Source organism: Heteronotia binoei, chromosome 2 (genome assembly GCF_032191835.1).
Source record: "Heteronotia binoei isolate CCM8104 ecotype False Entrance Well chromosome 2, APGP_CSIRO_Hbin_v1, whole genome shotgun sequence".
Lineage (NCBI taxonomy): Eukaryota > Metazoa > Chordata > Lepidosauria > Squamata > Gekkonidae > Heteronotia > Heteronotia binoei.
In genome coordinates this window covers 60608524-60632293 of record NC_083224.1, presented here as the reverse complement: position 1 = coordinate 60632293, position 23770 = coordinate 60608524, and the positions used below count along the sequence as shown (strand labels likewise).

Genomic DNA, 23770 nt, shown 5'->3' with positions numbered 1-23770 from the left:
GCGCACCCAAAAGAGCCGGCGACTTCCGTCGCGAAACCCGCTCAAACGTTTTCCTGCTTCTTGGCGGTTTCCGTTTGAGTGGGTTTCGCGACGGAAATCGCCGGCTCTTTTGGGTGCGCCGGCGCTTCTTGTGCGAAATCCGGGCAGATCCTCCGGTGTGAAGAGGGTGGTCGCGCCACTAGAAGGTCAGTGCGAAAACGCCCAGAGTGTTGGACTGGATGGGCCATTGGCCTGATCCAACATGGCTTCTCTTATGTTCTTAAAGAAAAATCCAAAAACAAAAGCTGTGAAATAAATTGTATTTGGACTAACCAAAATATTATAAATTAGTATGCAAACTTTTGTATTATATAGAACTCTTCGTCATGCTGGAGACTGAAAAACAATAACAAAAGGCAGAGGTATTTTCAGGCCATGATTTTCAGGCCACTTTTTTATATGATTTCCAGGATGTGCTCCAGACTTGAATATATTAAATAGTACTGAGTGGGATAATTGTAGAGAAGTCAAAAACCTGCACACTGTTTTGTGATATTTTGAATTTGGTTCCAACTCCCAATCATCCTTGTTGTTTTCAAAACAAATGACAAACTAAGAACAATTAATCCATAAGATGGCGCCAGTGAGATAAATGAATATGGAAAAAGCCATTTCTCCACTGTTCATCTGCTTTCTGCCTGAAGGAATGGGAACTTTCGAAGATCACATGTCCCAGCTCTGTTCTCCAAAAGCCGCACTCTCTCCTTGGATCATCACTCCATCCTTCAAATGTGGGAGTGGCTGCGTTTTGCTAAGAAAAAAAAAAAGTCAAAACGCATTAAGAAACATTATTTTAGTATCTGTGCATTGAAAAGTCCAAGGCTAAAACCACAGGAGGATTCCCGTGCACCTTGCCCTGCCCTCCAAAGTGGCATTTTAAACTGGCCACTTTGGAATGAAAGGAGTCCCACAGCCCTCGGGGATCTCAGGAGAGGTAGTCTTGACGAGATCCCACCCCTTTGAGACTACATTTCCCATAATCCTTTAAGGTGCGGTCCGCGCCCGCGTCGCTGTAGCTGAGGGGAGGGGGGGCGGTGGGAGTGGGAAAGATGGCGGCGGAGCTGTCGCTCTGTCCTCCGGGCTGAGGCGTCCGGTGCGTTTCCTGGTCTTGAGGGCGCCTGAGGGGCTCTGCCGCAGCCACCATGTCGGAGCCCGGCCACCTGGGGGTGAAGCGGGCCGAGTCGGCGAAGCTGCGACGGGCGGAACAGTTGAAACGCTGGAAGGGTTCCCTGACCGAGATGGAGCCGGTGACGCCCGCCCGAAGCCGGCATCGCGGCGGGCCCCGTGTCCGCTTCGAGGACGGCGCGGTCTTCCTGGCCGCTTGCTCCAGCGGGGACACTGAGGAGGTGAAGCGGCTGCTGGCCCGCGGAGCCCGCCTCAACACCGCCAACGTGGACGGGCTGACAGCCTTGCACCAGGTATTCCGACGGGCGGCACGGCACACTGTCCCGGGTGCCCCTGGCACGACCCGCCTGCCTGCCTGCCTGCTGCTTAGGGGGGGCTGAGGCGCTGGGATTCTGCCTGGAGGCTGAACCGTTCCTTTTCTCCCCCCACCCCCCAGCTCGGCTGCCTTTTGGGGCTCAGCCTGACAGACAGTGCCGGATTATACCTTGTGGTGGCCCCTAGGCAGTCAAAATTTCGGGGGCCGCCTCTTAAATTATCTCAGAGTTGGAGCACCCTCCCACCACCACCCGTGGCCCTGCTGCAGCCTGCAGGCACCTTCTCAAAAGCCCCTTTGACAAAGGTGGGGGGGGAGGCAGAGAGAGACAAACTTGGCGATGAGGCCAGCAGCAGCCACACCAAGCAAGTTGGGCAAAGAGCAGCTCAGTTGCGGCTGCCTTTGCAGGCTGGGAGGGCTGCAAGCAGGGGGAAAACCGGTGGTGGTGGGGGGAGCTGGCCTGGAGCCCCTAATGGCATGGGGGCCCATAGGCCAGTGTCTACTTTGCCTAATTGTTAATCTGGCCCCACTGAAAGACGCATTCATGATAACACAATGCAGTCGTTCCCCTTAGTTCTGGGATTAGTTCTGATGTTGGGGAGGGCAAGAAGAGGGCCCCGGGGAATGACATCTCAAAATAAGCTCAGGGTCAGGTCCATTTTAGTGAATGAGGCTAAACTTGCCCTTCAGTGTCTGTGTCGTATCTTTCTTTCTGCCCATGAGGTTGACCCCTTCACAGATGGATTAACGTTATTGCATGGACTATTTGCCAGGAGAATTGATGCTGATTCCTCTCCTGCATAGTTCTTAGAGTGCATGGTTTGTTATCAGGGACTGGTGACATAATTCCTGATCTGGAACCTTTACTGCCCTTTCTACTGAGCTTCCTCTCCTGTGTATCCTTGGGAAGTAAGCAAACTGATAGCACCCAGTGGACACATTCCTGGCACTAGATATTATGTAGGACTCTGTGAGTAGGATTCAGAAGAAAAGTAGTGCCTTGCTTCATTCACAGATGACCAAGTTCACATGCACACTGCACAGGGATGGCAATATGCCAAGTCACTGGGCTTCGGCGCGACTTGAGATCAGCCAGTTTCCCCTCTACTCTCCTTGATCTCTATCTGTGAAGTTATTGTACCAGTGAACGTATATAACCTCCTGGCATAGTCAGTCCTTCCCTGCAGTATAACTTTAGCAAGGACTTGTGCACTGTCAGTGCCACGTCCTTGCCTTTTATTCCTTTTGTAGAGGTTTTCCTTTTGTTTCCATCCAAATATTTCTTCCCCAACGTTAATGTCATTTCCCCCCCCCCCCTGCTGTCCAGTAACAATTGTTATTATATTTCTTGCCATTAATCCATATAAAGGAAAATGATGCCATAAAAGTAAAATTTCCTCAAAGAAGGATTGAAAATGTGGTCAAGGCAATCTTGATTTTTTTTTTGCAAGTCAAGACAAAATAGGCTACTTTGGGGAAGCATAGCCTGAAATCTCATGTTGAAATGGTGAATCATACAAGGATCTTATTTGATGCTTTATTTGTAGGATCTATAAAGGGGCTGTTCTTATGAAATACATTTCAGTTAAAAGCAACCCACTTGTATTTAAAGAGGGATTTCTTTGGTTTTTGTCCCTTTATTTACATGAGTATTTGAAACATTACGGTAGTAAATTGAAAGATGGTGATGCAAAAAAGAAGCTCTTTGGAAAGTTATATTGAATCTGTGGTTTCAGCTTGGGCACTTAAATTTCTTGATTTTCAGTACAGAAATTATGTCTGTTTTTAGTTATCATACATCTTTTGCAGTGTAAGTAACCTCATGACTGTCTTGCTTCGAACTTTACTATGTCCTAGAGACATTATGTCTTCTGTGGGAGTTTTTGTGTATCAGATACTTTTGACTTTCAGAGTGTTTTCTCTTGGCAACAGTTACAGAAAACAATAAGTCCCAGAGCCTAAGATAAGTAACATTGAATTCTATTAATAGTATTGCTAATGTGCAGCACTCACCACAAGTATCCTCAAGAGTTGCTCCTAAAATGACAAAAGCTTTGGAAAGAGTTCTTGTCCTTGATACTTTTGTTGCACCATTCTTTGCAATACAATAAAGAGAGTGTTTTAGATTGAAAACCTCTGATGTTGCTTAAACTAAGTGTCAAGCTATGTATTTCATTGTTGAGAGGTAGTCATGTTAGTCATTTGCAGAAAATGCAAACTGAGTCTTAAACACCAACATTTTTCTTCTACTATACATTTTCATAGACAAGAACAGACCTCATCAGGTGCACGAAGTGGATCATCAATTGGTGTGTGTGTATAGTCTTTGTATAAACATCTGGCAACTGAGGTTCTTCTTCCTGCAATTAAAGGAGACTTTTATGGGTAATGGTGACAAACTGGCATTACTTTACAATACTTTTAAAATGTCAAGCTGGTAACTGGCAACCTTGTCCACTTTAAATCATACTGAATTTCTACATGGTTTCTGAGATGGCATTGCCCACACACTCTGCAGCCTATATTGCTGTCAGATGAAGAGAAGCCTCTTATTAATATCAATGCTAAATTCTGTGTTGGCACATTATAAAGAGCAGTTGGTAGGCAATCAATTTTCCTGTGAAAATGGTACTGCTTTTGTCCTGTAGCATCAGATTGATGCCACTTGTGTACTTATGCGTGTTATTCTCTCTGAACTAAGCATTTGTCAGCATGTTAAGTATTCTGGTTCTAGAGTCATTTATTGCTGGAGTGCAAAGGAAGAAGTTTAATTGAAAAGGTTGGCGTTCTTCATCCTTCTAGGAAGAATATCTGCCCCTGTGGCCTGCTTCACTAGGTTTGGAAGAACATTTTCATATGCAGAGCCACACAGATCTAGTCTGCAGATCACAACTACCACATTTTGCCATGGAATACTTCTTTAATGTCAAAGAATTTTAGATGGAATTTTCAACTTTTCTAAGGTGCATGTAGTCTTGATCCAGTTGGGGAAGTGACTAATAGCAACTCTCTCCCAAACTTGGTTCTCTGTGTTGTAATCCCTAATGTGGTAACTTTAAGGCCTGTGTAGTCCTGAGCACACCAGAATTAATTCCATTCATAGTGTTATACCTCTGGGCTAGCTATCATGTGATACTTAATATTGGGCCAGTTACACTCTCTTCTGTGGTGACTAATATTGAGACTTTCAAAATTAGACTGAAACAGCATGTGAAAATTATTCCCCCTGTGCCCATCATGCTAATTTTAGTTTTCATTCTGAATTTGGTTTGGGTAACTGCTCATGTACATGGCCTTCATAGTATAAACTTTGTTGCTAAATTGTCTCTGGGGCTGATTTAGATACTTGTTATCTAAATCATATGGGGCAGAGGAGGTGTTGAACCATTGTCTGAGCAGGCTAGTGGGTCAGATGAATGCTGAAATGCTGAATCAAGACAAAATATAGATCCCATGCTTCTCCTGAAGCAGCAGGTCTATAGTTTGGGGAGAGGGTACTCTTAGATCAAACATTGACATGGAGGTTGAAGTGGAATAGCTAAAGAATTTGCTTTACTCATCACCACGTTGCCATCTAAATAAGACAACATTCAATGAATATCTTTGTTCTTAGAACAGTTGATTGTTTTCTAATATCAAAAACAAAAGTCGACTTAGTGTGACTTTTATATTTTAAGTCTGTAATAGCAATGTTTGATTGGCACGCAAGTGTCTAGATGGACATTTTCCTCTGCCAGTTTGGAGTTCTGATGATAGGAGAAATTCTCTTGCATCTGTAGTTATATCACAAGAAAGGAGAGGCTCCATTGCAGAAGAGAGAAACAAGAGTTTGTACCGCTAAGAGTCATACCAGCTTCTTAAAAGAGTTATTTTTATGAAGTGGTAGATCCTAAATTGTTTTGGTCGCAGCCAGTCTTTTCTGACTAGGCAAAAGCAGCAGCTGTCTAGCAAATGAGGAGCTGCTGCTTTATGAATGGAATGAAATTGATGCAGTTATTCCATTATGGTCAATTTTTAGCTAATCTCTCTTATTCGTTTCCAGCATTCATAATGAGTATTTATGAAATAATGAATTTGGAATGAAAGTGATTAGCTTGCTGTGTAGCTCTCCTTTCAGGACCTGGCTAAACTTGGATCTTTTAAATGGTCTTACCTAACAACTGCTTACCATCAATTTCTATTTATCATTTATTCATTTTAGTTTTATTTGTCATTTGGGCACTTTAATCTACAAAGTTTGTATGACTGTCTTCAAAAGCAGTCTGTTATTCCCCAGAACAAAGTAACAGATGCTTCTAGTTGATCACTTATGACACTGATCTGTTTGTGAGAAAGGAATGTGAACAAGTACTTTCCGCCCCCCTCCATTCAGTCATGAAGGCAAGCAGGTCAGTACTTCCCCTTCCATTTGTTTGTAGTCAGCTTAATTTTATGAGAAAGTAGAAGTCCATATACTATGACTTGGCAGCCATGCATTATTTTTGGTCCCCATCACCACCCGCCCTTTCTTAAGAGCTTTCTGCATGGAGAAGAGGTCCTTACTTGATGCAAGGCTTTGGAGTACATAGGAGCAAAAATCTCACTGTTTCTGATCTACAGTAGAAACAAATAAGTTTGTGTGTGTGTATAAGGTGCCACCAAGTTACAATCAACTTATGGCAACCCCGTAGGGATTTTCAGGGCAAGAGACTAATAGAGGTGGTTTGTCATTGTCTTCTCTGTAAAGCAACCCTGGACTTCCTTGGTGGTCTCCCATCCAAATGCTAACCAGGGCTGACCCTGTTTAAATCCCAAGATCTGAGAAGATTGGACTAGCCTGAGCCATTCAGGCCAGGGCAATGAATATGATGGGTGTACAATCACATGTTGCTGATACAAAATTGGATATTTCCTGGACTGGATTAGTAATATCCAACATTGTGAAATGCATTCATAATATTTCATTATTCCAATATTTTCCTCTGGATAAATATCAGAAATATCTGGAATCAGGTGAAGTCTTTCAGTGTACACAACTGTCAGCTGTCCAGTGGCTCTTTAAACTTAAACAAAATGATATTTTTAATGAAAATTAGACCTGGCCTCTGAACTCGGGGTGGGAGGTAGACTTGGCATCAGATAATGCTAAAGCCCATATCAGTGCCAAGGAAGGGCAAGGACTCACATCCTCCAGCATTAGGCCTCTCCTGGGTAAAAGGTACCCTGGTGTTTCTGAGAGCAGAACATATCCACGTTCTTAATGATCAAGCAAACTGGCTTAGTCAGAGCTTAGTTGAACACTGTGACTGACCAATCATCTCAGAGATCTCTGAAGCTTGACCTTTCAGTTTGAGTGCACTCAGCCTGCATGGTTTGTGAGGTCCCTCTGTCCCCTCTCCAGCAGAATTTCAGGGGGAAGGGGGAGGCAGGCAGGCAGACCTCATTCCACAGTCTTTGCTTCTTTTGCAGTTCATTAGACACAGCCCAATAATTACATTCTTCAAGTACAAATAAGGTTTGGGTTTGACAACTGTAAATGTCATGCCTACTATGTCAATATCCTTAAAATTTTTGTTTTCTGACAAACTGGAAGAATCCTATTTTCTCCCTAGCTTCAATATTAAGGACGTAAAATTTAAGCAGGGCAAAGTATGAGCTCAAGAGAGTCCTGGGCTGTGGAGTGTGGAGGTTGGATGACCTATGAGTGCATCTGATTCCCAAAATAGTGTATTGGTTTGCCCTTTAGAGTATGATCAATTTCCTGTAAAAAAAAATGCTATAACTAGAACTTGCTGTTTTCCAGGCAGTTAGGAAATCATAAAAGACTGTGCCAAACACATTTGATGCTTGAAATTTTGTGAATATATGCAGTGTTGGCACATGAGGGGTTTTTTTGCTGCGGCTTGCTAAGCTGAATGCTTAGTAATAAGTGATTTGATATCTTTGTCCTTTATCCATCTTGCCAGCTGAAATACTTGACTCTCTTCCTCAGCTGAATGAAGAGCTACGTAAGAAACATTTATGGGATATGGCTTTTGGGAATATTTTATTATTAAATAGTTTACTTCTTTGGAGCTATTAGAAATACTAACTTAGTTGTATGAACTGTTTCTAAAACCCAGTTGCTTGGAGAAGCAACGTCCTCTTCTGTTGCATCCCTTTTCTTTTATTGTTCTCTGGCTCATAGCCATAGTCATGAGACATGCTAGATTGAAAATCTGAGCCAAACATAGCCCTGGCAGTAGGGCTTCTGTACAGAAAGAAATGGTGCAGTAGATAACGGTTTAAACTGTTCAGAATTAAACTGTTGGAATTCATATTCTGCCATTGAATCTTGCTGGGGCATTCATGCAGACTCAGCCTAACCTACTTCAAAGCTGAGGAGAGGATAAAATGGAGGAGAGGAGAATTATGTACCTGCTGTGGGTCCCAATTGAGAAGAAAGATGGGTTATAAAGGAAGTAAATAAATTGATTATAAACAATGTTATTATGCCTTCCTAAAGTTTATTGCATTGGCTGTAGTTTCTTTAACTTGAGTTTGTTACGATCACAATGTGTTGGATCCCATGTAAATTTCTGTGGGTGAAAGGGGTGAATTTTTGCAGATTTCTCCTACCACAGTGGCCCAAGTCTCCCCACCCCCCAATGCTTTTCCTGTAGAGTGGGGGAACACCCGGGAATAGCCACCGGGTGTCATGATCAGCAAAGATTACCCTTTGCAGAAATCTACTTGAGATCTGAGCCAATACCTATGACTTCACAAATATATATATATATTTTTTTCCCTAAAACTTTTAATCCTTTCGTAGTTTCTATGGGGAGCTTCACTGGGTGCTTGCAAAACAGCTAGCCCCCATTGCTAATCCTGCTTGATGGGACTTTCCAAAATACAGGCATGCTTTCTGTAATAAATACATCATTTTCATGCTGTTTAAAACATCTTTATGCTATAGTCAATTATGATGAGTTTTAAGATGCTATTTGCTACTATAATTTGCCATTTATTAATTGATTTACTACTTGACTATTTTGCTAGGGGCAATGTTACTTTTTAAGAAATCTGTATTAAAGCAGGCAAAAAGAATGTGAATGTCTCATCTCATCTTGGCTTCCAAAAGCCAGTGCTCTGGACAGATACCCTTGCTGGCTCAGCTTGATTTATAAATAAAATACCTTATAAAGAAAATACCTGGTTTTCCAAAAACTTTGGAGAACATCAGAGCAAACATCTCACTATTTCTGATTTGCAAGTCATAGTATGGCAGCAGTCCCTGGTTTGCTCAGGTCATTTGTCATATCAGGCAGGCTGAGGTGCTGTTGATCATTGCCAAAGCTGCTCAAGGACTGAGAAATTGGCTTGTACTTGAAGGTGTTGTGATTTTCTTGAAGAAGGAGGTTTGTAGTCTGGGTATGATATTGAATCCTGGCCTACAGTGGGAGGCTCAGGTCTTCTGTATGACCCACAGTGCCTTCTGTCAGCATGGCTGACATACCAGCTGCAGCTCTGGTCACAACCTGGTTAAACCACTGTAATATACTTTTCATGGGGCTGCTATTGAAAACTGCTAGGAAACTTCAGTTGGTCTGAAATGTGGCAACCAGACTATTGTCCAAGGATCTTTTCACCCCTCTGTTAAAAGTTCTGCACTGGTTGCCTATTTCTGGGGCACAATTCAGACTGCTGGTCTTTACCTTTGAGTAGCTTGGACCATAGTATTCTCTCTTCTAGTCCATCTGTTCTGCTCACCTGCTTGTAGGATGAAGGTGAGTGGTAACCAGAGACAGGGCTTTTTCAGTGGTTGTACCTTGCCTCCTTTAACATATATGTTTTGCTTCACCTTGGCTCTGAAATTGGAAGGTTTTTTTCTAGAGCATCCACTCAATGGGTGCATTCACACTGCACTAAATAATGTGTTTTGCAGTGGTTGCAACCTACCTTCAACATAAATGTTTCGTTTCACCTTGGCTCTGAAATTGGAACAGTTTTTTTCTAGAGCATCCACTCAGTGGGTGCATTCACACTGCACTAATAATGTGCTTTGCAACTGGATTTTTACTGTGTAAGAATAGCAAAAATCCACTTGCAAAATGCATTATTTAGTGTAGTGTGAATGCATTCAAATGTTGATTCTACTCATCCTTTTTCCAGGATTTCTTCAGTGTTGTTTCAGTGTTTTCTAAACCTGCTCTGGTACAATCTTTCCTGAAAGATCACAGTCTCAGTGGGGTTTCATGCTGGGAAGTTGTGTATTTTCAAATCTGCTGCCAAACTGGTACCATCATCCATAGTCATCCATAGGTGTATAGTATATCTGCAGAGAGTACAAGAAGCAGTGATGTGCCATGAGATGAGTCAGCACAGAATAATACAATATGTGTGGACTGTACTATCAGTCCTTCTCAAATGTCAGTTCTGTAGTTCAGAGCTGACATGATTTCAGAATTGTTTGCCTGCAGTTCTCTTTAGGAAGCTGACATTAAACAGAAAAAGTAAACTTGTAAATTTTGGAATTACTGTAAATATGAAAGCTTAAGGTAGAAACCTAAGTACATGGGCACAGCTGGACACTGATTTGACTTTGTCAATTAATGAACAGAAATCTCTGAATAAATATGAAAGCCCTGCTCTTGGATGATAATAAGAAGTGGAGAGGGACTATATTTTTTGGGAAGAGTTTTGAATGTATATCCCTGCAGTCTGATCTTACTTACGTAGAAATAGCCACTATCAAGAATTATTATGTGATTCATATCAAACTCTCCTTTCAGACTTTTGCTTTGGATTTAATTAAGTCAAGCTTGTGATATCACCTGCATGCCAGGGGTTGTGGCTGTGTAGAAAACCTGTTATAGTAATTGTCTTTTCTCTGGTTCTGTATGGAAAATATCTTGCTGTGGTAAAATCACTGTTGGATGCAGCCTAATAATCCATATAATGAGTGATATTCAGCACCAGTATTAAAAATTGCTTTAAACTGCTTTTAACACAATAAGTAAAGATAGGAAAGAAGGGATTAGATTGAAAGGAATGAAAGAAAATCTGTTGCATCTGATGTGTGATAAGAATGCCAGGCAGGGGCTATAACATATCTTAATATTGTGAAAGGAAATGGTTTGTCTCCAGCAGCAGTAGAGAATTTAAGAGCAAGTACGATAGCACAGAGTGTTAAAGCTGCAGTACTGCAGTCCTAAACTCTGCTCACGACCTGAGTTCGATCCCAGGTGGAAGCTGGGTTTTCAGGTAGCCGGCTTGAGGTTGACTCGGCCTTCCATCCTTCCAAGGTCAGTAAAATGAGTACCCAGCTTGCTGGGGGGAAAGTGTAGATGACTGGGGAAGGCAATGGCAAACCACCCCATAAGAAGTCTGCCGTGAAAACGTTGTGAAAGCAACGTCACCCCAGAGTCGGAAACGACTGGTGCTTGCACAGGGGACCTTTCCTTTCCCAGATAGCCTTACACCTCAGCTTATTGGTCTTGAGGGACTTTATTTAATTGACTTTTTGACTGCTCTTCCTGATATTTGGGCTCAGGGCCTGTTCACAACAATTTACATTCCAAAAACAGATAGAACCAAATTAAATAACAATAAAAACATTTCAGTTCCAAAAAACCCAGAAGGTGTCAAGTCTAGGTGGTGCCGCTATCTCATGGGGGAGTGGGAACCAAAGTGGGGGTGTTAGATGTAAACTGTAGCTGTCCTCATCCAGATACGTGGCAGAACATCTCTGCTTTGCAGGCCCTGTGGAATGGTAGTAAAATTGCTTCTTCTTTATACAGACCTTACATATGTAAGATTGCCAGTTCTTGAAAATAAAATTTCTGGGATGTGAGGAAGGAGAACTCTAGCTTACAGACAGATCCCATTGTGGAACCAGAGAATGGAGTCCAGCAATTTGAAACAGTTCTAGGGAAAGGATTCCAACACAAACTGTGTACTGAGTGGCACATAAATAAAAGAGTGGAGTAGGTAATGTCTTGTTCTTCATTTTGTTGACCAGGGGGGAAATGGCCAGGTGATTTACTGTGGTCAGTTGATAGTTATGTATCCATTTCAGAGAAATCTTTTTTTGCCAGGTACTGTTTATACATACATACTAGTTGGTTCTATTTTGTAACATCAAATAAATGTGCGAAGTTTTTGTCATTGGTATAAATAAAACTTACTGATAAACCAGAAGTCATTTATGTAGATGAACCCATTTCTTAATTAGTTGTTTTATATGTTGGCTCTAATATTCAGTTAAATGAAACCTTGTTTAAAGCAATGAATTGCAAGAAATTGGGGTCAAGTAGTTTGTTTAGGATTAAAAATTATATTTGTATTGTGGCTATGACAACTGCTGTGTGTAGTTACTGTAATACCTTTGTTGCAGCCTTTCTAATCAATACCTTTCTAATAAATATTAGAATTAGGTTTTATGATAGGAATACTTAGGAAACATGGTAATCAAAATATTAAAACTTGAAGGCTAAAAATGTATCTAGCCCTTAAATTTTTGGGCTGGCTCCAAGATCCAAAGAACATTTTTCAAAATAGGTTTAGCTGCTGATGTATGTCTACTCTTTAAACCAGGGGTAGGGAACTTTTTTTCTGCCAAGGGCCATATTGATATTTATAACATCATTCGCAGGCCATAAAAAATTATCAACTTAAAAAACAGTGCTCCGCCGAGGGAGAATTATTCAGGCCAGCAAAATCAATGCAAATAATTGTTTTTCTATTTGAAGTCATGTGGGGAGAGCCTAATCTGGCACATACACGCACACCCGGCCCACCACCCTAGGCAAATGCATAGGTCCAGGGCTTTTTTTGTAGAAAAAGCCTAGCAGGACTCAGTAGCATATTAGACCACATCCCCTAATATTGGCATATTAGGTCACACACTCATTAGCATATTAGGCCACACCATCTGGGATAATCACATGCAAACTGAACTGTGACAGTAACTTTTCCAGGCCCTGCAGCAATTCTGGCCGGCCAGCCAGGCCCCAGGGAGGCTTCCACATGGCAATCTATGTATCTGTCCAGCAATTCCCGAGGGCCACACCAAGTGACCTCGAGGGCCATATACAGCCCTCGGGACAATGATTCCCCATCCCTGCTTTAAACAATTGCGACTATGTACTTTCTTGTTTGCCTGACCTGAATAAATCTGATCTCATCAGAACTCAGAAACTAAGCAGTTCAGCTCTGGCTAGTATTTGGATGGGGGATGTCCAAGGAATACCAGGGTCATGACGGGAGACAGGCATTGGCAAGTCACCTCTGGACATCTCTTGCCTTGAAAACCCTATGAGGTTGTCATAAATCAGCTGTGGCTTGATAGCACTTTCCACCATCACACTGTCTTGCTTAAGAACAGAAGTATCTTGTTGGATCAGATTGTGGCCACCAAGTCTGTTGTTCCTTGCAAGAATTACAGCTGGTATTCTTCTGAGGGTCTTCAGGAAATTGGTTAATGGTCCACTAGTAGACTGCAAGTTATTTTCTTACCTCCTCCCTAGCTTTAATGAAACACCTCAAGAGTAAATGGACAATCTTGAGTGATCATTTGCAAAAAGTTTTGTCTTATTAGTATAATGAAACATGACTTATTGTCCCGTAGTGTTGTTGTCACAATCTAGTAGTTGCAACAGCATGTGGCCTTATAGCAGCAAGGCCTGTTGTCAGTTGAGGAGAATGTTATTCAATAGTTACCATTGGCACTAGGGTGAAAAGATTAAAGGATACAGAAGTGGCAAATAGTGCAAATGATTTCCACAGTACAAGTTTGGAAAAATATTCAATGATGAGTTTGCTGCCGAGTTTAGACACTTGCATTAACTAAGGCTTTATAAGATGCTGGGTTGGTGCTGCTGTATTTTTCTCTTTGCAAAGGATGTATATTATCAGTTTTATTTGTTAAACTGACACCTGTTAATCATCCTGCACTCCTTTAACCACATTATTTTTGCAGCTGACTTCTGTTGTCACTAAGATTACTGGAGTCTGCTTATGCTCCAGTTTCATTTGTTTCCCCAGCTACACAAAACAACTTTGCTTTTGTTTGTAATGTATACAGTGTTTGGGGAAAAAAGTCACAATTTCTTCTGCTTATGGAAAACTTTTTCTGAAAGGGTTCTTTCACCTTGTATAGAATGAGTAGTCCTAAATAATTTCCATCAAAGAGATGTGGGAAGACGCCATTAAATTCTGTAGCTGTTAGTATATGCTAGATCTCTGCAGCTGGAGAATTGACTGAGATTTTAGCCATCATCCCAGACAGTAGGGGCTTCTGGCTGGATCCAAAATTGTCTTCTGCCCTCTCAACGCCACTTCTATAAGTGGAAGGAAGGTGCCAATTTTCTCTGGTTCACTTCAGATCCCCACATCATGCCCCATGGTATTTTTAAGGGTTCCTCAATCCACAGAAGGAACAATTCTGGGAGTATGCTAAAGGGGCAAGTGAAGGTCAGAAAATTCTGTTCCATGAGTGAACCTCTACTCAGTCATTTGGATTCAAGCCTTGGGCACCCCACAAAACTAATGTTTCTGTACATAGAGATACATTGTATCCCACTAAAGTCCTTAAGCCCTTTCAGCATACCTACCACCTATCATAATGGCAGTGTAGACATATATACAAAGACTACTTTTTGTTACATTACTGTGTGATTATCAGAGCACAGAGCTGAGCTTTGATAATGGGGAATAGAGCTTAGTTCTCAGTGGTTTCTGTAGAGATTTTTTCAACAATGTAAATGGACTACAGTCTGGGGGCATAGCTGAGAAGTGAGGGGAAAATGACCCTTAACTTCTGCACTAGTATCACTGGGGCAAGTTTCTTCCTTACCATAAGTTTACCAAGGCTATCATAGCAAACTGTCATAAAAATTACTATAATTCAGCAGGTGAGATTATCTTGTAGAATCTGCACTCATTGAACCAGGTTTGGGGAGCTTCCAGACCTGAACAGATCATAAAGTCTCATGGGAATTCTAACTTTCACTTTCTATGCCATGTAGCTAAATATGGAATTGCAAGTATCTACAGTGGGGAAAATTTCCTCAGTTCAGAACAAGGTATACAGTTGAAAATGAAGCAAATGTGGTATCAGAGCACTGCCATGATGTTTTTTGAAAATCATTATTTTTACCCACAGTATTTGAATCCAAAGAGAAGGTGTGCTTGAGATCCATAATGTGTCTCAATGCATATGGAGTATGTGATCTAACTTTTTAAGGGGATAGGGAAATAAATGCTAGCCAAGTGCAATAGTGGGTGCAAGATAGTGCTGATATGCCAGCAATAATGTCTGGGAAATGTTTGGGGCAAATTCTGATTTTCTCCTGGAAAGACACAATGAGAGCTGTCTAGACTGACAGAATTGCTGACAACAGTACTCCTTTGTATTGGTGTTTGGAGATTTACCTGAATGCTATCTGGCAGTGCTACTTTTCTTGAATGTCCTATGTAGTGAGCTCTGGTCATAGGGCATGAAGGCAAGAACATACCTTTCAGAGCTGACAATTGCTAGTGGTGACAGTTGCAAGGCTATTTTGGGAACTTTATTCTTTCCTTCTTTGAACTGTTGTTTCCTTGCCAAGACAGTGTTAACCAGGACATTGTTTAGCTGTCAGGAGACTTGTCTTTGAGATGAGTGTTTGCCTATTACCATTCATATTAGCAAAACAAAACTAGTTCATCATTGAGTATAGCAGTGTTAAACTTCAGTTCCATTCTAGCCGGCTCCAGGTCGACTCAGCCTTCCATCCTTCCGAGGTCGGTAAAATGAGTACCCAGCTTGCTGGGGGGGAAGTGTAGATGATTGGGGAAGGCAATGGCAAACCTCCCGTAAAAAGTCTGCTGTGTAAACTTTGTGAAAGCAACGTCACCCCAGAGTCGGAAATGACTGGTGCTTACACAGGGGACTACCTTTACCTTTATATATATATGACTAGAGCCCTGTGACACAGAGTGGTAAAGCTGCAGTACTGTAGTTCAAGCTCTGCTCACAACCTGACTTTGATCCTGTTGGAAGCTGGGTTCAGGTAGTTGGCTCAAGGTTGACTTAGCCTTCCATCCTTCCGAGGTTGGTAAAATGAGTACCCAGCTTGCCAGGGGTAAAGTGTAGATGTTTGGGGAAGGCAATGCCAAACCACCCTGTAAAAAGTCTGCTGTGAAAACATTGCGATGCGATGTCACCCAGAGTTGGAAACAACTGGTGCTTGCACAGGGGACTACCTTTACCTTTATATATATGACTATCAGGGCCACATGAGCTGGACCAGCCCTGTTGTGAACATGTATTCAGAATGACAGGGAAATAAGCTTGCGTGTTTGTGCAGGGAGTGGAAAATCAGGAACTTTTACCTAAAGAGGTGGGTGAGAGTAGCAGGATTTCAGCAGGAGAAGATTTAAAGAAACCTGATTTTAAAGATTTAAAGAAAAATGTACATTTTATTGAGGGATTTGGTACAGGATGGGGCTTATCTTTAACAAATACTAAATCAAAGCATAGACAAGTAGTACATTCCTTATCTAAACTAACAAAATAACAGCAACAATAAAAATCAAAGCTACTCCAGTTTGGAGCAGGAGTTCCTTTTTCAGCCAAAGTCTTAAATGTGGGAAAATGGAGAATAGTGGTACAGAGCAGATGTGGAATCTATTTGGACAGAGGTGTCCAGTCTTTCAACAGTGACGCCTAACCAGAGAGGAGCAGAGTGTCAGCTCTCTGTATAGCATGGTGTTGACTGGAAAATAAAGGGAACTAGATCAGGATGGGGAGCAAGGATATAGCTGCCCTGGTCTGTATTGAAGTCAGCATGGAAGGATACAGTGTGCTGGGATACTAAGCTGCAGTCCAATTTGTAGCCAGGATCAGACCCAAATTACTGGCTCTAATGCCAGTCCAGCTATACTGCTTTGGATCCATAGGATAACATGGGTTCTTTTCAGGGAACAAAAGCTTGCAACAGAGGGTAAAGGAGTATTTGGGAGCTGGGCAATTTATCTTGAGAAAACTGTAATCAGGGAGGGGCAGCAGGAAGGCAAGTTTTTAAAACTGAATTATAATTCAGATTACAAAACTGGAGATATAACATTGCATCATATATTCAATGGGAACCTTGGAAATAATGGGAAGATTTGGATTGGAGGTTTCAGACTGTCACAGGACAGTTAACATCTGAACTGAGATAATGGTTAGCGATCGGTGTAGAAGACAATATGAAGGCATCTTTTGTCTTCTAGCCTGGTGTGGCTAAATTTCTTTCATCTAGTTGACATCCACTGATTTCTCTCAAAAAGGTTTTATTGAAAGTTGACATTGCTGCAAGATGATTTGCTGTGTTTGTTGATGCAGGATCCATCATGAGACTCTAAGCATAGCAATTGCTTCCCATGCTCTGTTCTTGCATTGTGAGACTTGCTCATGCCGTGCATACATTATTGAAAGGGAGGGACTGGCAACAGTCCCCCTCTTGCCTGTGGGAATATGTAATTGGCCCTACCCAATTACTTGATACATTGTGATACTTACACATTCTCCCCAGCTGTGCAAGATTTCATCACAGAGAAGCAGTACCTGTATTTCTGTGTGTACATGAAGGGGAGTTTAGCTGTATCTTTGCAGAACACTGACATAACACAATCCGAAGGTGCAGAAAGTGAAATCTGTAAAAACAAAATCTTTAAGTAATTTATATGCTAATATTTGCATCACATGAAGCTGTCTTTATACTGATTCAGACCATTGGTCCATCAAAGTCAGTATTGTCTACTCAGACTAGCATGGTCTCAGGCAGGAATCTTTGTCATCATCTACACAGTGGCTCCCAATCTTTTTGGCACCAGGGACCGGTTTTGTGGAAGACAATTTTTCCACTTACCATGGGGGGGGGGCACTGCCGTTTTTGCCACCCCAAGCTGCCCCTCACTCATGCCACATCCCTGCCTCCGTGGGGGTCTTTAAATGGCGGGAGGAGAGTGGGGCTGTTCCTACCGCCTCCCAGCTAGGTGGCCAGGTGGCAGAAGGCCAGCATGCCTCCCGCTTCCATTTAAAGTCCCCTGATGATCAGCAGATAGGGGTGGACAAAAGAGGCGGTATGGCCTCACTCCAGGATCCGGGGAAAGCTGGGCAGGGGAGCAGAGGGGAAGCCTCCCCCAAGCTTTGGCAAAGTTGGGTCTCTGCTGACATAAGAATAAGCTCACCACCACCCCTCCATGTCCCTCCCCCATGTGATGGCCCATTTTGAGCTTGCACACACTTATGAACAGGCCCCTCCCTGACCGGGCTGCAGCCTTGATTCCACCATAGATGCCCCCCTAAACTGGAGCCTTGTTTGTTTGCAGAATGTGTATCCTGCTTTTCTGTACTTACTTGAGAGTCACCGCAATGCAACCATGCTCTCATCCTGATCTCCTTGCACGCATAAGGCCCCCCCAAAAAAGTCAGGAAAAAGTTTCTTCCCAACTTTTAAACTCTCCCCACCATAGTGTTCTCTAGGAAGGATGGAGGAGAATTGCAACCTCCACAAAAGATTCCTCAGAAGTAAAGTTCCTCCCTCCCTGCCCTTTCCAGAGATTTCATAAAGTTTGAGGTATGGGGCTGGGGGTGGGATCCCTGAGGGTGCTTATTTCTCTGCCAAGGAATGGCCGCTTTGCACCAGGCAAGCGGATGGATGGACCACAGTGTGCTCACAAGACTGTGACTGGCTCCCTGCCTCAGAGTGAGGCCACACTGTCTCTTTCGTTTGCCCAGGTCCCAGCGGGTGAAAGAGGCAGCGGGACTGCTCTGCCTCACTCTGTGGCCCGGTTGTTAGCAGGACACGGACTGGTACCAGTTCGCGGCCCAGTGGTTGGGGACCCCTGATCTACAACATGATCCTTTTAACTGAAGATGTCAGGGACTGAACCCGAGACCTTCTGCATGCCAAGCAGGTGGTGTTCTTTTCAACCCATGATCCACACAGCTCATCCACAAAGAATTATTTGAAGACATTGGCACTGGGGTTCCTTAGAATTGATTTAGAGCAGACAGAAATGAAACAGCACATTCTGTATATGTATAGAAAAATAATTAAGGCTGCATGGGTGCCTTTGTGTCCTTTATGGAGTTGTTCTCAAGTTTTCTGAAGTGTGCTGGAAACTTTCTGGGGCTTCAGGTGTCATGTTCCTTAAGGATTTGGCAGTTCAGTAAAACCCTTCCTGTGTCATTCAGCAATTAAATTTTGATGCCAAGTGTAGCAAACAACAAATATCTGAGAATCATACATTTTTTCTCTTAGCTAACTGACTCATAATTTCATGTGTTATAAGTGGCTTACCTTTTATAAATATTAATTTTACCACTTGGAACTGAATATCACAAAGTATAGAAATTGAGAGGAAATTTAAAAAAATCTTTTAGTTCAGTGGCTTATAAACTGGTCTGAGAACAACTTGTGGCCTCTAAGAGCATGACGAAAATAAGAGAAGAATGCTGAAGGGATAAAGATTTGAGATTTCCATCAGATGTTGGAAGAGACTGCTCATTTTTTTAAAAAAAATTAAGATGTTTAACTGAAGAGTGCTTTGTTCTTTAAACAATGTACAACACACATTTGACAGGACTACCAACTATCTTGAGTGGTTTTTCTTATTGCATGAGGGTAGTTTTGCTGGATCTTAGCCATGACTGACAAATATATCTATACCAGAAATAAGACCCATTGTGAGAATAAATATAACAGCTTTAGAATGAGGCTCTGGGTGAGTGCCCCAGCTTTGGTTGCTCAGTTTGCTGTGGCATCATAGCACAGCAAACACACAGATACTGAAGCTCAGAATGTCTTTCGTCTGCAGTGCATTGTCACTTTCTCCTGTCATAATTGGCCTTGCACATTTAGCATCCGTGTGTGTTTGTGGTGGGATTTGTCTTTTTTGGCCTAGCATGGTTGTGTTATGATATACTATAGAGTATGCGCTTCAAGGTGGCCATTTTCTGTAGGGGAAGTGATCTGACTTCAACTTTCCATCTCCTCCCTGCAGCCTCTACCTAGGAAAAGAACAGTTTTTCTCCACGGTGGGGATCAAAGCAGGAGGGAAGCAACCTCAGCAGGGCATAATGACACAGAGTCCAGCCTGCAAAGCAGCCATTTTCTCCAGGGGGAGTGACCTCTGCCATCTGGAGAGCAGTTGTAATTCTGAGAGATCTCCAGCCCTCACCTGGAGATTGGTAGCAATAGTTCCCCAGAGGAAAGGATGGAGTCTATGGCATTGTACCTGTCTGAGATTCCACCCCTCCTCAAACACCACCCTCTCCAGGCTCCACCCCTCAAATCTCCAGAAATTTCCCAACCTGGAGTTGGCAACCCTATCTCCCAACCAACCATCAACCTACCTTTATCTGCCCTGCTGACTTCAGCTTTCCATCTCCTCTTCCACAGCAAGAACCTGGGTCTAGTAGACCCTTCTCTGAAGCGCTAACTGCTACACCATACTGGCTGTTATGGGGTCTGCTGTTGAACAGAAGCAAGCAGCCAGGCATTATCAGGTCACCCAGGGGGTGCTGCCATGCCTAGGGTACCCAACCTCCAGATAGAGCTTGAAGATTTCTTGGTATCACAGCTTGACTCCAGACAACAGATCTTTCTCCCCCTGGAGAAAATAATTGCTTTGGAGGGTAGACACTGTGGCATTGTATTTAACTGAGGACTCTCCCATCCCCAAACTCTGGCTTCAGACTCCACCATGAAATCTCCAGGAATTTCCCACCAACCAGGAGCTGGCAACCTTAGTCAGGACTGTTCTCCAATGAGTTCTCCCTCAAAAGCCCAAATAGGCCTGGGAAGGGCCTCCCCCAGCCTTTTAATGACAGAACCAAGCTTGGAATACTATAGTTGCTTAGCAATGGCCACTGAGGGAAAAGTGAGTCATTGGTAAAGGCAGCTTCCCCAGTAGTCCAATCCTCATCTGTTCTGGGGCTGGAGGATGGCGTTAAGAACATAAGAGAAGCCATGTTTGATCAGGCCAATGGCCCATCCAGTTCAGCACTCTGTGTCACACAGTGGCCAAAAAAAACCCCAAATGCCATCAAGAGGTCCACCAGTGGGGCCAGGACACTAGAAGCCCGCTCCAAGCACCAAGAATACAGAGCATCACTGCCCCAGACAGAGAGTTTTCCAACAATACGCTGTGGCTAATAGCCACTGATGGACCTCTGCTCCGTATGTTTATCCAATCCTCTCTTGAAGCTGTCTATGCTTGCAGCCGCCACCACCTCCTGTGGCAGTGAATTCCACGTGTTAGTCACTCTTTGGGTGAAGAAGTACTTCCTTTTATCAGTTCTAACCTGACTGCTCAGCAATTTCATTGAATGTCCACTTCTCATATTGTGAGAAAGGGAGAAAAGTACTTCTTTCTATACCTTCTCTATCCCATGCATAATCTTGTAAACCTCTATCATGTCACCCCTAAGTTGATGTTTCTCCAAGCTAAAGAGCCCCAAGTGTTTTTCTTCATAGGGAAAGTGTTCCAACCCTTTAATCATTCTAATTACCCTTTTTTGGGACTTTTCCCAATGTTATCTCTTTTGAGGTGTGGTGACCAGAATTGTGCACAGTATTCCAAATGAGACTACACAATCGATTTATACAGGGGTATTATGATACTGACTGATTTGTTTTCAGTTCCCTTCCTAATAATTTCCAGCATGGCATTGGCCTTTTTTATTGTAATTGCACACTGTCTTGACATTTTCAGTGAGTTATCTACCACGACCCCAAGATCTCTCTCTTGGTCAGTCTCTGCCAGTTCACATTCCATCAACTTGTATTTATAGTTAGAAGTTTTGGCCCCAGTGTGCATTACCTTGCACTTGGCCATGTTGAACCTCATTTGCCATGTTGACACAAACTCACCCAACCTTGACAGATCCCTTTGGAGTGCTTCACAATCCTCTCTGGTTCTCAGCACCCTGAACAATTTAGTGTCATCTGCAAATTTAGCCACTTCACTGCTTACTCCCAACTCCAAAACATTAATGAATAAGTTAAAAAGTATCGGACCCAATACTGAGCCCTGCGGCCCCCACTGCTTACCATCCCCCACTGCAAAAATTGTCCATTTATACTCACTCTCTGCCTCCTATTAATTAGCCAGTTTTTGATCCACAAGAGGACTTGTCCTTTTACCCAACGACTCTTGAGCTTACTTAGGAGCCTTTAATGAGCAACTTTAACTTTTGGAAGTCAAGGTAAACAACATCTATTGTGTCTCCTTTGTCCACATGTTTGTTCACCCCCTCAAAGAACTCTTAACAGGTTAGTGAGACAAGATCTTCCATTACAGAACCCATGCTGAGTCTTCCTCAACAATTTTTGTTCATCAGTGTGCCTACTAATTCTCTCTTTGATAAGAAGAACATAAGAGAAGCCATGTTAGATCAGGCCAATGGCCCATCCAGTCCAACACTCTGTGTCACACAGTGGCAAAAATTTTTAATATATATATATATATATATACACACACTGTGGCTAATAGCCACTGATGGACCTCTGCTCCATATTTTTATCTAAACCCCTCTTGAAGGTGGCTATGCTTGTGGCCGCCACCACCTCCTGTGGCAGTGAATTCCACATGTTAATCACCCTTTGGGTGAAGAAGTACTTCCTTTTATCCGTTTTAACCTGTCTGCTCAGCAATTTCATCGAATGCCCACGAGTTCTTGTATTGTGAGAAAGGGAGAAAAGTACTTCTTTCTCTACTTTCTCCATCCCATGAATTATCTTGTAAACCTCTATCATGTCACCCCGCAGTCGACGTTTCTCCAAGCTAAAGAGTCCCAAGCGTTTCAACCTTTCTTCATAGGGAAAGTGTTCCAGCCCTTTAATCATTCTAGTTGCCCTTTTCTGGACTTTCTCCAATGCTATAATATCCTTTTTGAGGTGCGGTGACCAGAATTGCACACAGTACTCCAAATGAGACCGCACCATCGATTTATACAGGGGCATTATGATACTGGCTGATTTGTTTTCAATTCCCTTCCTAACAATTCCCAGCACGGCGTTGGCCTTTTTTATTGCAAACGCACACTGTCTTGACATTTTCAGTGAGTTATCTACCACGACCCCAAGATCTCTCTCTTGGTCAGTCTCTGCCAGTTCACACCCCAACTTTTCCACCAATTTTCCTGGTATAACAGTTTCCATCAACTTTCCTGGTATTGAAGTCAGACTGACTGGCCTAGTTCCTCTCCATCAAGATAGAGCAACAAGTGGCTCTGCCAATGGGAGGGTAGGTGAGTTGTCGCCTAGATGACTTGCCTTTTATATCTATAGGATACTATTAGCCACGTGTGGCTGTGAACTGTGCATAACTAGATCTACAGATAGGGACCACAAAGACTCTAAAAAGATTTTGCTGTATACTTTGGAGACTCCCCAGGTGTGCAGAAAAATCTGCAGTAAAAAAATAAAGGAGGGTTTAAATCTCTTGAAAAGCTTGGGAGTTGTTCTGGGCATGCTACCACCAGAGCCTGAGAAGCATGCTGGGCATGCTGCCATCAGCAGCACAGCTCAAGAAGAGCCTGAAGGCTGTGCCAGGGCCCAGGGGCAGCTGCAGAAAGAACCCAGGGGTCCCACTGGGCCCTGTGACAGCAGCTCAGGATTCAACACTGGGCTTGGCAGTGGCACAGCCCAGGCAGAACCCAGTGGTTGCATGAGGCCTGGTGGCAGCTGCCAAATACCTCAGGGGTGTGCTGGAGTCAGCAAGAGGGGGAGGAGATGGGATTCTCTTCCCCTTTTGGGCCCCCACTTGTTATGCTTGTAACCTTACAAGCATTCATCTCATCATTCTCCTAAGGGAAGAAAATGAAGTGATGTGTACAGATAAAGCAGTTCTTTATGCAACTGTTAAGAGTAATTGATTTATTCCAAAATCAGTCTATCTAGACCTAATAAAAGATTAGGGTAATTTAATCTTGTGACTATATTAAAATTTATTATCTTCCTGGTGAAAAACAAGGTAATCTAAATCTATCCTTTTCAGAGTTGTCCGGTGTTTTGATTTCTAGATTGTGCTCATTACCCTCTTGATATCTTTACACTGTTATTCATCTGGCTTCTGCATATTAATTTCATTGTAAGGGGCTTCTGATTTTGCTCCAACTGCATTTTTATTGAATATTCAGGATTCATTCTGCTTTGCTGTCAGTAAAATCGTTGTCAGAAAACATGAAGCTGTATAATATTATGACAAATCAATAAAAGGCAAGTCATAAAAGATAAGAATTTGTACTACACCTTAAAATTAAGAACTAATAATGCATAAAAGAAGAAGATATTGGAT

General features: G+C 42.7%; 1 protein-coding gene across 16 annotated transcripts in view; it reads left to right on the top strand.

Moving 5' to 3' along the window:
• Nucleotides 1-1053: 1053 nt before the first annotated feature.
• The window catches only part of PPP1R12B (protein phosphatase 1 regulatory subunit 12B), a 158774-nt gene continuing 136057 nt past the window's right edge, over nt 1054-23770 (top strand). For 15 of the 16 annotated variants that reach the window (XR_009555049.1, XM_060231148.1, XM_060231140.1 and 12 more), the window contains exon 1: nt 1073-1457. Coding sequence is in view for 15 of the 16 variants with exons in the window: in XM_060231148.1 (XP_060087131.1) it covers nt 1182-1457 (276 nt within the window). In the remaining variant the exon portion in view is untranslated. Of the gene's footprint in view, nt 1458-23770 lie in introns of all 16 variants that reach the window. The other variant, XM_060231136.1, reaches the window with a different exon arrangement.